At 45.2% G+C, this 15,020-nt stretch overlaps 1 protein-coding gene across 1 annotated transcript; it reads right to left on the bottom strand.

The window, feature by feature from the left end:
• Positions 1-3,687: 3,687 nt before the first annotated feature.
• Positions 3,688-12,032, bottom strand: Ldha (lactate dehydrogenase A). Its single transcript, NM_001244050.1, is given in 7 exon segments — positions 3,688-3,852; positions 4,692-4,815; positions 6,975-7,092; positions 8,486-8,659; positions 9,307-9,480; positions 10,402-10,519; positions 11,907-12,032. Coding segments are annotated over 7 exon segments (999 nt in total).
• Between the last annotated feature and the right edge of the window lie 2,988 nt (positions 12,033-15,020).

The raw sequence follows: 15,020 nt of genomic DNA, 5'->3' as shown, positions 1-15,020 counted from the left end.
CAGGCAGAGATTTCTGAGTTGAGTCCAGATTTATCTACAGATTGAGTTCCAAGGCAACCAGAGCTACACAGAGAAACCCTGTCTGGAAAAACCAGAAAGAAAGAAAGAAAGAAAGAGAAAGAAAGAAAGAAAAAGAAAGAAAGAAAGAAAGAGAAAGAAAGAAAGAGAAAGAAAGAAAGAAAGAAAGAAAGAAAGAAAGAAAGAAAGAAAGAAAAGGGGAGGGAGGGAGGGAAAGAAAATGCATCACCATAAACTTGCCTCCAGGCAAATATTTTCAAGGTAGTAAGGGACCAAACCCTCACCCAGCCCCAGAAGTTAGCTGGCAGGCTCTGAATGTGCTTTATGGTAACAGTGGTGTACAGAGCATAACAACTGCCCTAGGAGGGTCTATAGGCCATTGCAACCAGTTGACCAGTCAACACAAGAAGTGTACCAATCCTGAGATTGTTGTAGACCCCCCTAGACACTCCCCTTGCTCTACCCAATAAATTCCCTGCCTTGCAGCTCCTTCTGCTCCTTCTTGCCCCACTCGGCTCTGTCGGATGCACAAAGGAATCGAGTTAATACAGTTAACTCATTAAATAATAAAAGACTGTTTGCGGGCTGGAGAGATGGCTCAGAGGTTAAGAGTACTCTGCCTGTTCTTCTTGAGGTCCTGAGTTCAGTTCCCAGCAACCACATGGTGGCTCACAACCATCTGTAAAGAGATCTGGTGCCCTCCTCTGGCCTGCAGGCAACATGCAGGCAGAACACTGTACACATAATAAATAAACCTTTAAAAAAGAAAAGAAAAGAAAAAAGACTGCTTTTGCATTGGAATGGGTCTCTTGGTCATTTTGGAGTTTAGAATTTGGGCACAACAGTAGTTCTTGAGTTTGTCTTCCCAAATGACTCCAGCTTGTATCAAGTTGACCTAAAAGTAGCCAAGAGGCTTTGGTAAGGGTTGATTACAAAATGTCTTGAGGACAGCTGAAGAAATGAATCTGCTGGTTTCAGGTGTTAGGATTTAGGCATTATGCTAGCCTGCCTTTGTCACCTGGCAGGATGCACTCAAGCAGTACACTGACCAGTCTAGGGTCCTATGGCTGCTACATCACTACAGGTACAAAAGGCCCCTTTAAGAGACAAACTTCTAGCCAGGCGGTGTTGACTCATGCCTTTAATACCAACACTTGGGAGGCAAAGGCAGGAGGATCTCTGTGAGTTTAAGGCTAGCCTGGTCTACAAATCCAGTTCCAGACAACCAGGGCTATTATACAGAGAAACCCTGTCTTGAAAAAAAACCGAACAAACAAACAAACAGACAAGCTCCGCCCACTTCCAATTTCTCCCTTTGCAGGTCTTTCCTATCCTCTCTCTCTCTCCCCTCTCTCCCTTATGCCCACCCCACTCCCTTCCCTTCCCCCAGTAAAACCTCCCAAGTAAGCTTTGCCTGCATGGCATGTTTGTCCCTCAACTGCCATGGGGCTTCTCACCAAGGTTCTTCTAAGGCAGTATCATTATGACATTGGTGCCAATAAACTCAACAGGCCCCTCCCAGCACCCATCCTGAGGCACTTGGGGACCCTGGAACCTTCAACTGTGTCACTTTTCCCACTAAAAGATCACTGGATCTCTCCATCCAACACTGGCATAATCAGTAAGCCATGCCTTCATCACCTCTGACAATTTCCCACAAATGAGGGCAAGACAGATTGGATGACCTAACTGCCATCTTTACTAAGGGTGACCACATAGACAACTGCCATTTTAGTAAGGGCAAACTGAAGCCTAAACATTTGTTTGACCTAGGGATTATTCAAGTCCTGTTTAAAATGTGTGTGCGCTCTGGAACATGTATGTGACTTGGGTTTAACTTTATATGAGTAAAAGATAGCTAACTTTAACTCTGTGTGTATATCTGGTTTAAAATAGATTTTATATGGTGATAAAGGCATCACTCTGGCCACAGTCCTATGACAGTCTGTGTGCAGGCACAAAAGACCCCTTTAAGAGACAAGCCCCACCAATTCCCACTTTCCAGCTGTTCTTCTGAAGAGGCAGGCAGGTCTTCACCTCTCTCTCCCCCCTATCCCTTCCCCCGATAAAACCACCCAGCTAAGCTCTGTCTGCATGACCAAATAGCTGCTCATTAAATAGTGACCACAGGGGCTAGTGAATGTTCAGGATTAGATCACCGGCTGCTTGTGCAGAGGACCTGGGTTCAACAACTCCCAGAACCCATAACCATCTGTACCTAGTCCCAGGTGACAGACCTACATGCAGACAAAAGAACCATACACATTAAAAAAAAATGAAACAAACCCAGAAACAGTACTCCGAGAAAAATTATTTCCCAATAATGTGAAAATAAAAGTAGCTGTATGTCTGTGTAATCACATGACTTTGTAGAATGGAGGTCAACCTGAGATGTCTTCCTGAAGGCTATCTACTATAACATTTTGAGATAGTCCCTCACTGTGGTGATTTGAATAATAGCCTCCAGGGTTGGATAAGCACATGCACATGGCAGCTAACTCCAGTTCCAGGAAATTGGACACCCTCATACAAACATATAAGCAAAAACCCCAGTGTAGCCCGGCCGGCAGTGGTGGGGCATGCCATTAGTCATAGCACTCGGGAGGCAGATCTCTGAGTTTGAGACCAGCCTGGTCTACAAGAGCTAATTCCAGGACAGCCTCCAAAGCCAGAGAAACCCTGTCTCCAAACACCAAAGGAAAAAAAAAAAAAAAAAGCCTCCAGCCTCATATTTGAAGGTTATGGAGTGGTTGGGTGTGGACATGTAGGAGCAAGTTTGTCATTGGGGTGTGGGGGAGGGCTTTGGCATTTCAAATGCCCAAGGTAGGGCCAGTGCTGCTGCTCATCCTGCATGCTGCCATGCAGATAATGGACTAACCTCTGAACTGTAAATCAAGCTCAAATGAATGACTTCCTTTCTAAGTTGCTGTGGTCATGTGTCTCTTCACAGCAATAGAAACCTTCACTGAACCCAGAGTCTGATCACAGTTGTGGCTAGCCAATAAGCTCTAGGTCTCCACCTACACTGATGATCCAATGCTTTATGAACTGAGTGTCTTGTGTTTTCCAGACAAGGTCTCACTATGTAGATCCAGCTGTCCTGTAAACCTGACCCTGGTGGGATCAAAGGCAGCCCAATGTGTCTTAATAAACTGAGCAATCTAATCACCGTTCAAGGTTTATTTGGTGTTTTCATTGGCATGACACTTGGGTAGTTGGTTGCATCATCCATATGCAGATCTTATTTCTTATACAATATTTCAAAGTACACCACAGAAACATAATACACAAAATAATATCCTTTAGAACAGTTATGCACAAGATATGCATGATGGACTTACACACTGGAGCCAGGTTGTGACTAACTGGGAACTCATTGGCCTAGGCAAGTTTGGTAAAGGGTGCAGAGCAGACACAGGCTAACGGCTAATTGAAGCCTGCAGATAATTGGCAGTGTGTTTTGGAGACAGTGGGACTGTCGCACCAACGAGGTCACCGCTACACAAGTACCACTTAGCATCAGGGTAGAGCTGTGGGAAGTGAGGATTTCTCCAGGCTACCTTAACATAACCACACTAACTACAGCTCAGATGAGTAGATAGATGTGTGTGGTCTCCATAGAAACCCTGCTGCAGCCTGGACAGTGAAGCACTAGGGTATCTGAGGACTTCAGAACTGCAGCTCTTTCTGGATCCCCCATAGTGTATCTGCACTCTTCTTCAAGCGGGCCTCCTCTTCAGAAGTTAGAGTCACCTTCACAACATCGGAGATTCCATTTTGTCCCAGGACACAAGGGACACTGAGGAAGACATCATCCTTGATTCCATAGAGACCCTGAACACGAAATGAAAGAGATTACATTTTGCCTACACATCCTCAGGTTTCCTGGGATTCAGCTCTTACACAGTTATAAAGCCTTTTTAAAACAAGCGTGCTGATCTAGTCTGTTCCAGAGATGCCCAGGTATGATGTAACAATGGACAGTGTAATAGAAAGTCATTGAGACAGCAACAGCTAGGCTTGGCACATGTCTGTTACCCGAGCACATGGAAGCTAGAGGTACTTCAAGGTTATCATCAAAAATATATATCTCAAGTTCAAGGCCAGGCCAGCTAGCATTACCTAAGACCCCTGCCTCAAAAAAACAGAAAACAAAAAAACAAAAAACAACCCAACAACAAAAACAAAACAGAAAAAAAGCTGGGCTTTGGTGGCACACGCCTTTAATCCCAGCACTGGGGAGGCAGAGGCAGGTGGATCTCTATGAGTTGGAGGCCAGCCTGGTCTCCAGAGCGACTGCCAGGATAGGCTCCAAAGCTACACAGAGAAACCCTGTCTCAAAAAAACACCAAAAAAACCCCCCAAAAAACAAAACCAAAAAAAAAAGCCCACAAACCCACAAGCCTCAGTAATGTACACAATAAATTACACTTCCCCATTTCTCTAAGACTGGTAACTGAGCAGTGTCTTCCATTTGATCAGCATAACTCTTAGATACCTTCAGTGCTGATAGGACATTAATTAATTCCATAGGTCAGCTATTTCTTTCCAAAAGAAAAGCATGAACGGATGAATTTACTTCAGTCAGTGACTGAGAATTTCCATTAGTCTTCTTAAGACTTTGTAAAGCCAAGAAATAAACCATACAACATGCTTCTCTGCAAATCCATTACCTTAATCATGGTAGAAATGGGATGCACCCGCCTAAGATTCTTCATTATGCTCTCGGCCAAGTCAGCCACAGACAGACCAATGGCCCAGGATGTATAACCCTTCAGTTTGATCACCTCATAGGCACTGTGGAATAGGAAGAATGGGAAAAGGGTGAAGGGCAGGGAAAAAACAAGTAAAATAAATGTTTTACTGAACATATTTTACAATAAAAACCACCAAGACATGTTATATAGTTAAGCATGACCTTTGCCGGGAAGGGCAAACTTTGGCCCTCCCCTCCATGGAGTCTTGTACATTGACAGAGGGAATATTACTTAGTCAAAACAACAAAAATTCTCAGAAATGAAATATGGAGGGGCTGGTGAGATAGCTAAGACTATGGTTAGTGGCAGAAAAACAAAAGTGAAATAATGACCGGACCGAAATGTATCCTGTGTTCCTAGGACTCAAGAGAGTCTGAGTTCCATTCCCAGCACCTCAGAAACTGTATGGGTTTTATTTATTTATTATGTATACAATATTCTGCTTCCATGTGTATCTATCTGCACACCAGAAGAGGGCACCAGATCTCATAATGGATGGTTGTGAGCCACCATGTGGTTGCTGGGAATTGAAACTCAGGACCTCTGAGCCATCTCTCCTCACTGAGCCATCTCTCCAGGCCCATGTGAGGTGTTTTGAACGAGATGTCCTCCATAAGTATAGGATATTTGAAGATCTGGTCCCCAGTTGATAGCTGCTTGGTGAGGAAGCATGTCACTGGGAACAGGCTTTGAGGTTTCAAAAGACAAGCAACATTTAGCTCTCTTCTTCCTGTATGTGGTTAGGATAAGCTCTCAGCTACTTCTGAAGCGGCCTGCCTCCTGCTACCCATACCTCTGGCTCCACCACCATGGATGAACTCTAAACCTTGGGAACCATAAGCCCAAAACAAACTTTCTTCAGGAAATTGGTTTGGTGGTGGTACCTTTTATCACAGCCAACAGAAAGTCACTAATACAAAATCCATGAGGCTTACACACAGCACAGTTGGATCAAGGTCATTCAAGTGAAACAGGCTGAGAAGCAAAGTTCACTTATAGCAGTTATAATATTTACTTAAGAATCTAGAATTTGGCCAGGCGTTGGTGGCCCACGCCTTTAGTCTCAGCTCTCGGGAGGCAGAGGCAGGTGGATCTCTGAGAGTTCGAGACCAGCCTGGTCTACAAGAGCTAGTTCCAGGGCAGCCTCCAAAAGCCACAGAGAAACCCTGTCATGAAAAAACAAAACAAACAAACAAACAAATCTAGAATTTGTGTAAGAACCAAAGCCAGGTGGCGGCGGCGGTGGCCTTTAATCCCAGCATTTGGGCGGCAGAGGCGGGCAAATAGATCTCTGAGTCTGAGGCCATCCTGGTCTACAGGGTTTCAGGACAGCCAGGACTACACAGAGAAACCCTGTCTCTAAAGACAAAAACAAAATGATCCAGGCCATGGTGGCACAGGCCTTTAAACCCTGTACTCGGGAGGCAGAGGCAGGGAGATTTCTGAGTTCAAAGCCAGCCTGGTCTGCAAAGCAAGTTCCAGGACAAGCCAGGGCCACAGAGAAAACCCTGTCTAAAATAAACAACCCCCCCCACAAAAACAAATGAAAGACTCCAGACCATACTTATACCTATATTATCCAAATAAAGAAGTTGGCCGTACTTCTATTAGTATAAATAAAATAAAAAGTTTTGCTATCTTATTTCTGGGAGCTGCAGAGGTGGCTCAATGGTTAAGAGGACCTATGTTTGATTCACAACACCAACAAGATGGTTCACAAGTCTAACTCTAGTTCCAAGGAATCCTGTGCCCTCTTCTGGACTACACGGATACTGCATCCATGTAGTACAGACACAAAGGAAGGCAGAACATCCATACACCCCAAAATACATCCTATAAAAAAGATCCTTCTGAGTGAATTAATATGTTGTCAAGGGTAGAACTAAATTTATTTGATCTTGATTTTAAAAAGATCTTTTTGTATGGCAGATCTGCTTTCAGTTGTAAAAGAACTGCCAAACTATTTTCCTAGGAGATGGTACCACCTTATATTCCCAAGGTGTTACATTTTACAAATGGGAGACTGAAACCAGCATCAGCCCCTCTTACCTGTATTTGGTGTTGCATTTTAGTCTTTATATATATATAGCATTATGATTAACAAAGCTGAAGAAAAATTTTAAACAAAAGCACACAAATGAAGTGCTATGAAAATCTAAACACAGTTTCCATGCTGCCAATCACGAAGGCTCACCTCACCTGTCAACCACCTGCTTGTGAACCTCATTCCACTGCTCCTTGTCGGTATCAGTGCCCAGCTCTGGATTCAGATTCTTCAGGGAGACACCAGCTACATTCACTCCACTCCACACAGGCACTGGAAAAAACAAGCAGCTTACAACAATGTTTCCACAGGAGAGCACAGAACAGTAACCATTCACCTGCCCTCTACCCTCATTTGTGGAGGAAGGCCAAGATTACCAAAGCCTTGAATTTTACAGTGCATAAAACCAAGATCTGCATATTCATTTTTTAAAAGATTTTATTTATTTGCTATATATACAACATTCTGCTTCCATGGATATCTGCACACCAGAAGAAGGTACCAGATCTCATAACAGATGGTTGTGAGCCACCATGTGGTTGCTGGGAATTGAACTCAGGACCTCTGGAAGAGCAGTTGGTGCTCTTAACCTCTGAGCCATCTCTCCAGCCCCAAGATCTGTATATTCTAACACATTTTCCTAACCCACTAAAGTGTAGGCTATGTATTTACAATCAATAACACCAAATTCACACTTTAAGGGGGTTTCACTGGCATCTGAGAATTGCATGAATATAACCTTCTCAACTACAACCTAACAATGTTTCCCCCCACCTGACATGGCTGATCTTGTCATGGGCAGGCGATTCAAGCCAAGTTTAAACTGGTGAATGAATTACATGACTGAAGTTATCCTAAGAACCATGGCTAACACGTCCATCTAGGGACTGAGAGCATAGCTTAGTAGACTGTGCTTAGCACATGTGAGGATCCTGGGTTCAATCACTAGCATCAAGATTAATGAACAGGGGCTGGAGAGATGGCTCAGAGGTTAAGAGCACTGACTGCTCTTCCAGAGGTCCTGAGTTCAATTCCAAGCAACCACATGGTGGCTCACAACCATCCGTTATGAGATCTGATTCCCTCTTCTGGTATGCAGATATACATGGAAGCAGAATGTTGTATACATAATAAATAAATAAAATCTTAAAAAAATTAATGAACAAATAAATGAATGAATAGGCTGTGTACAGTAGCTCATGCCAGAAATTCCCTAGCCAGAAGACAAAGCCTGGACTGTTGAGTTCCAAGCCAGCCTGGGCTACAATGGTAGACCCTGTCTCAATATTAAAAAAATTAACATATCCAAGCTTATTATTTCCCTGTGATAAATGCCATATAACATGGATACTTGAGTTAAGACTTTTCTAAAAAAGAGATTGATTTACTATGTAGATATACAGTGTCTTATGTATGTGTTCTGCTTGCATGTTTGCTTACACACCAGAAGAGGGCATCAGATCTCAATATAGATGGTTGGGAGCTGCCTTGTGGTTGCTAAGAATTGAACTCAGTATCAGGACCTCTGATAATAAGACCTCTGAACAGCAGCCAACCAGTGTTCTTAACAGAGCCATCTTTCTTTTATTTAGTAAAGAAATGCCTAGAGACATTTTACACTATTTTTCTGTTTCCAAAAAGAGAAAAACTGATACTAAAGACTTACCACTGGAGTCTCCATGCTCCCCTAGGACCCATCCATGACAGCTTAGTGGGTGAACACCCAACCTTTCTCCCATCAGATAACGGAATCGAGCAGAATCCAAATTGCAGCCACTCCCAATAACTCGGTTTTTGGGAAAGCCACTTATTTTCCAAGCCACGTAGGTCAAGATATCCACTACAAAAAAAAAAAAAAAAAAACCCACAAAAATTTAGATAACAGAAGATGGATCAGTATTGTTAAGATCTTTACTGTAACTCATGTCCAAATATTCAAAGTACTATTTAAAACTAACAGTGCACCAATTAAGATAGAATTACTCATAGTTACTTGCTTCTCCAAGATCACAAGAAACTCTAAACTTTGCAACTCCATTTAGAAGCCTTCAACATTCTTTTTTTTTTAAGATTTACTTTTATTTTATGTACACTGGTATCCTGCCTGCATGTGTGTCTGAGTAAGGGTGCTGGGAATTGAACCTGTGTCCTGTGGAAGAGCAGCCAGTGCTCTTAACTGCTGTGCCATCATCTCTCCAGCCCCTTTAACATTCTTAAATGAACTATTTTATAAAAACACAAAGCTACAGGAAACTAATAACACATCATCAGGATAAGCAGGGTGTCTGCTTCTGCACTTTAAAAGCCTCACCTGGGGCCGTGCATTGATGGCGCACGCTTTTTATCCAGCACTCAGAAGGCAGAGGTAGGTGGATCTCTATGAGTTCGAGGCCAGAACGAGTGCCTGGATAGGCTCCAAAGCTACACAGAGAAACCCTGTCTCAAAAAACCAAAACCAAAACCAAAAAAAAAAAAAAAAAGCCTCACCTGGGTTTGAAACAATAAGCAGCTTGCAGTCTGGACTGTATTTCACAACGTTGGGAATGATGAACTTGAAGATGTTCACGTTTCGCTGGACCAGATTGAGTCGGCTCTCTCCCTCTTGCTGACGGGCCCCCGCTGTGACAATGACCAGCTTGGAGTTTGCTGTCACACTATAGTCTAGAGAAAAGACCAGAAATGAAGGTCCCTTTGGGGAACTTTTACCTACGCAGCAAAAACTTGTTCTATAAACCGCTGTCCATAGCAGATGGAGATCTATTGACACTGATACCTTCCCTCTGGATGCACTCTTCTAACTGTGGTCTCTTAAGGATGGGAATAATATTGATGCCTTTCTCATACTGCACATTTAGTCACATTTTATTATAACAGGACGGAATACAATATATCTGATCCTCTATCAATTACTTATGTGTATATTTCTACCTTAACATAGGATATTCTCTTTCTCCCCTCCTCCACTTGAGACATACTCCCCATTCCAGGCATTTTCTTACTTTTTAGCTAGCCACTTAATCATTGCTGAGAGCCCAGCAATCTTCTCCTTGCTCTCATTCTTCTGTAGACCCCGTGGTACAGGGCAGCTGACCCAAAGAGATGCCCATCAGGTAAGAGGTCAAAGACTTTCAACCCTGGATTCCTGGCTGGTGCCAGTTAAGTGTAAAAAGGTCAAGAATCTGCTGCACAGGTCTCTAACATGAAATTCTAAAGTCTGGGTCAGTATAGGATGTGGGCAGTGTGGAAGAACATTTAAACATGCAGCAAAGCTGGAAAGGTGAGCAGCCAGAGCACTTGCCTGGTGTGCACAAGGCCCTGGGCTCCATCGTAGCAATATACACTTGAAACAATGTACATTCAGATCTCACTATCTTCTAATTCAGAGGATTTTCATATTTGTACAATCAGTTTTCCACTTAAAATCTTACTAGCAACTGAAGCTTTGATAGGTTTTGAGACCAAAAGTATCCCAAGGCCTTCTGTCTTGAATCAAAGACAGAATTACAGATAGGATTTCAGGCCTGAGGAAGATCTTAAAACTGAAAGCCTAATACAGACAAAGGGAAGTTGGCCCCAACCAACCTTTGCCAGAGACAATTTTTGGTGTTCTGAGGAAAAGGCTGCCATGCTGGAGATCCATCATTTCCCCCTTCAGCTTGTCTTCCATGACATCAACAAGGGCAAGCTCATCTGCTAAGTCCTAAAAGACAAGTATGAGTTAAAAGGGAAACTTATTTTGAGGGTTTTCAGGACATGCAATTTTCTGTATTTCAGGCATCAAAAAGGCAGGGCATTCAAACCCACTGCCTCCCAGATGGCCCCATGCAGAGTCGAATCTGTTCCCCACTGGAAGAGCTTCTGTGGGGGGAGGCTGTTAGTCACTATTGGTTAGTACCACTGCTTGAAACAGTGGTAGACTGTTGCCTAGCATGAGTGAGACCTTAAGATGGGGGAGAGGACTCTGAATTAATGAACTGCAAAGCTGGGCACAGTAATGCATGCCTTTAATGACAGCAGTTGGGAGGCACATACAGTCAAATCCCATCTCCAAGAGAAAAAAATACAGGTGTGGATCAATTTATGAGTGCTGCACAGGAGGAAACCCTGTCCTTAAAACTTTATTTTTAATATTTGGGAGGCAAAGGCAGGCAGATGAGTTTGAGGCCAGTCTGGTCTACAGAATGAGTTCCAGAACAGCCTGGGTTACAAAGAGAAACCCTGTCTTAGCCCCATATATAAAAATATATATATTAACATTTACCCTGAGGGCTGGAGAAATGGCTCTGAGGTTAAGAGCACTGACTGCTCTTCCAGAGGTCATGAGTTCAATTCCCAGAAACCACATAGTGCCTCACAACCACCCGTTATGAGATCTGGTGCCCTCTTCTGGTGTGTAGATATATATGGAAGCAGAATGTTGTATACATAATAAATAAATAAAATCTTAAAAAAAAATTTACCCTGTCTCAGCAAGTGTTTTCTAATGCAATTATGTGGTTATCTGACCAATTAAATTTTAGCTCTGATTGAGATGGCTCGAGGGGAAAGCAATTCCTGCACAAGCCTGGTGAGCTGAGTTTGACCCCCAGAACCCACAAGGTAGGAGAGAAGCCAATTACCCTCAGTTACCCAGTGTGCTCATACACACACACACACTTTTTTCTCAAAGGAAAACTATTATAAGTCAGGGAACATTAGGGATTGGATAGAAATTCAAGATATCCCATTCGGTAGGATATTAATTTTTACCACAGGTACATATACATTTCAATTAAAAATTACTTAAGAGCTGGGCATACAGCTCCAATGGTTACCTACCATATGGGAGACCCTAGGTTCCTTCAACTCCCTGCATTCTTTCTTGCTGGTAGGGCATGCTAACATACTGTAGAGCATTTTAAAAAGGCCTCAGTCTGCTAACCTTTTATAATGTTACTTTGGATAATCCTTTGTGCATCACCATGTTGCAAAATGTTTCATAGAAGGCTCTCTTGAATGAGTGCCTGAAACTTGATAGTTTTATATACAATGTGACAATGTAGGGCCTCCCAATGCTTGGGCTTGTGACCTGAAGGATCCCCACTTACCTTCATGAGGATACTGATGGCACAAGCCATGCCAACAGCACCAACCCCAACAATCGTAATCTTGTTCTGGGGGGTCTGTTCTTCCTTAAGTAGATTCACAATCAGCTGGTCCTTGAGTGTTGCCATCTTGGACTTTGAACTTTTTGGGACCTAAGGTGGAAGCATTTCCTGTCATTGAGGTCACTCCAAAGTATAATCACCAAGTTTATAATCTTTGTATCCTTTGGTCTACTTTCCATTGACTAAAAGGGCGGAAGTGGGAAATGAGAGTAGCCATAGCATGGAAAGCATTAATACCAGGGTCTGCTCTGGTCCTCACCTTGAAACGTAAAAGTAATACCGAGGTCTCCGTGTAAGTGTAGCCTTCCGAGGACTCACTCATTTTGATTAACTCTGAAAGGAGATGGCCTCTCCTTGGACACCATCAGAGAACTGCTCTTCCGCTCTTAATACCCAGAATCCTACAGTAAGTAGGGTGCCAGGTTGCTCCAGTAAGTACCAAAAATCAAGAGCAGAGGGCCCGATAACGGCCACAAGGTGCGACCCTAAGGCAAAGTAACGTGCTGGGGCCCGCGCATGCGCAGGCTTCCCCCCCCCACCACAAGTTTTATGACCAGCCGGGGATCTCTATGACTGACAGGCCATGCCGGGCAAGCCGATGCGCTGGCGCAATTTCAGAGCAGGGTAGTAATATAAGTCTAGTGGCTGCTGGCCATGGATGAGACTTCCAAGTAGGCATTTCGGGGCAGACTTCGGACCTTACTAGAGCCCAAAGCACATGCAAGCACGGTGAGAAGGGGCTGGCAGCCACCTTGGCTTGGCACCAGATTCAAATTTCAAACAGCTATACCAGGAAGCAGGGACTTGTAACCACCCACCAGCTAGGGCGGAGCCTCATCACCCAGGATGAGGCCGGTAAGGGGAAATTTCTTCCGTTCCGAAATGGGTATACCGTTACAGAGGGGCTAAGGCCTAGAGTTTCCTAACCACGAGGGATATATTTCCCCCAGCAAGCACTACGTCTATTTCTGAAATTGTTCCAAAAGAGCAAGTGGATCTCCGGGCAGGCAGCCAGGTCCAACAAGCCGGAATCCGGCCTCCTTACAACCGCTGCTATTTCTAGACAGCCCTGGAAGGTTTCTGCAGGCTGGGGGCAGAGCGGGGAGCTCTTCCTGTCGAGAACCAGCCTCACCCAAACCTCAGTTCCGGGCCTCATTCGGTCAGGATGCCTCTACTTCCACCTGCGACACTGTGGGTGTCGCACCTCTCTGTGCTACAGGTTTCCTCTTTCCGTCTGGGGTGCGGAGGGCTGCCATTCTTCCCGCTCTATCCGCACATAGCGCGCTCCCCAGACTCACCAGGAGCCCTTTTATAAATTATATTCAAGCCAAAAACGCCCTATAATCTGCAGGAAGCAGCCACTCCACCAACCCCCGCAAGGGAAAATGCAAACCGCACAGATTCTCCCAAGTACCCACCCCGGACGTGCTGAGGCTTTTTCGGTCCCCATAGGCTCGAGCAACCGGACCTCAAGTTTCGCACGGGTCTCTTGCATCAGTTCTGTCGCTCCCACCCTCAGGCCAGCCACTCACTAGTCCTTCCCTAGCCACCCGGCTGGCTGCCCCAGGCTGGGTGGAGTCGCCTGCTCCCTTCCCCATAGCGGAGTAGCCCCACGTGCGGACCACCGCCCAGGCCTGGGACCCTCCACCTCCACCCGACTTAGGGACCACCCCCGCTGCATGCAGCGTGGAGCTTGGCCGTACCGCTAATGCACGATGAGCAGCGTCGGGCGAACAGCCGCGTGGTCTGGTATGGGCGACACAGACACAGGCTCCAGCACTCTGGGCTGCGCGCGGGCGGGGCCTTAAATGGAAGCTCCGGGCTGACGTCAGAGTGGGAGCCCAGTGGACGTGCGGGAACCCACGTGTACGCTGGGCCAGGGACGGGCGTCCAGCCGGGCGGGGCCCTGCCGAAACGAGGGCGGCGCGCGCAGCCCGATGGCCCCCGCGTGTGCTGAGATACCTACAAGAAGGACCTAACCTACGTGGTCCGCAGCCTCAGAAGCAGGATCCCGAAAGGCGTTGGTCCTCTGTTTTCTTTTCCTTAAAACTTGTGGGACTCAGGGAAACCCTGGTCACTGTCTCCATTGCTCTTCCCAGCCCTTTCTGGCATGCAACAGGCCACTGTTGGAAACACTGAGGGAAAGCAATGCCGGCACTGTGATGTGCTTTTCTCCTGCTACCCTTCCAAGTCCCAGCTTCTGAGGTCTTGTGAGTCACTTGGGCAGGTTAAGTCCAAGTCTGCACTCTACCACCCTATCCCACCCGGCATTTGTGTTTGAACCTTACCAAAAAACATCAGTGCACTGGTTTGTTTTCACATCCCTCTGTCTTTAAACTTTCTGTAGTCCTTTACTTATTTCCAATTCCTATTCCTTGCCCAGCTTCCCCTTCCCTGTGTGTGACTCTTCAGGTACTCCACTACTGTGACAGGATGTGAAATACAATTTGCAAATGCTTTAATTTCCTTAGGGATAGGAAGGACCTAGTGAATTGTGGCTTTCAGCCCTGCTCACCAACCTCCCGGGAAGAGAGGTGTTTACTGCAGATTAACATCTATTGAAGTCTTGAACAAGATTTGAAGGGCTTCTAGTTTGGGGACCCTGGAGTTCCAGCGGGCACTGACTCCCAGGGAGTTTGGAACTCACAAGCCTCTATACTTGCCCTGGGCATGTCTTTCACCTGGTGTACGCCTGTGTCCATTATGGTATCTTTATAATAGAGTAGACTAGGAATGTGATCAGGGCCAGGGCACTTGCCTTGCGTGCACAAAGGCCTGGGTTCTATCTTCGGCAGAGCACAAAAGAAATAAAAAAATTTAAAAGTCACAACTGGGTCCGGAGACATGACTCTGCCATTCATTAAGACCACAAGAGCTTGTAACATCAGATCCAGGGGATCCAACATCCTTTTCTGGCCTTCATGAAGCCTCCCTCTCCTATACACAGATAATTAAAATTAATTTTAAAAAGTCAGAACAAGTGGCGCACGCCTTTAATCCCAGCACTTGGGAGGCAGAGGCAGGCGAATCGCTGTGAGTTCCAGGCCAGCCTGG

Source organism: Cricetulus griseus, chromosome 3, assembly GCF_003668045.3.
Source record: "Cricetulus griseus strain 17A/GY chromosome 3, alternate assembly CriGri-PICRH-1.0, whole genome shotgun sequence".
NCBI classification, from domain to species: Eukaryota; Metazoa; Chordata; class Mammalia; order Rodentia; family Cricetidae; genus Cricetulus; species Cricetulus griseus.
The sequence above is the reverse complement of the archived record's forward strand: the minus strand, read 5'-3'. Positions and strand labels throughout refer to the sequence as shown.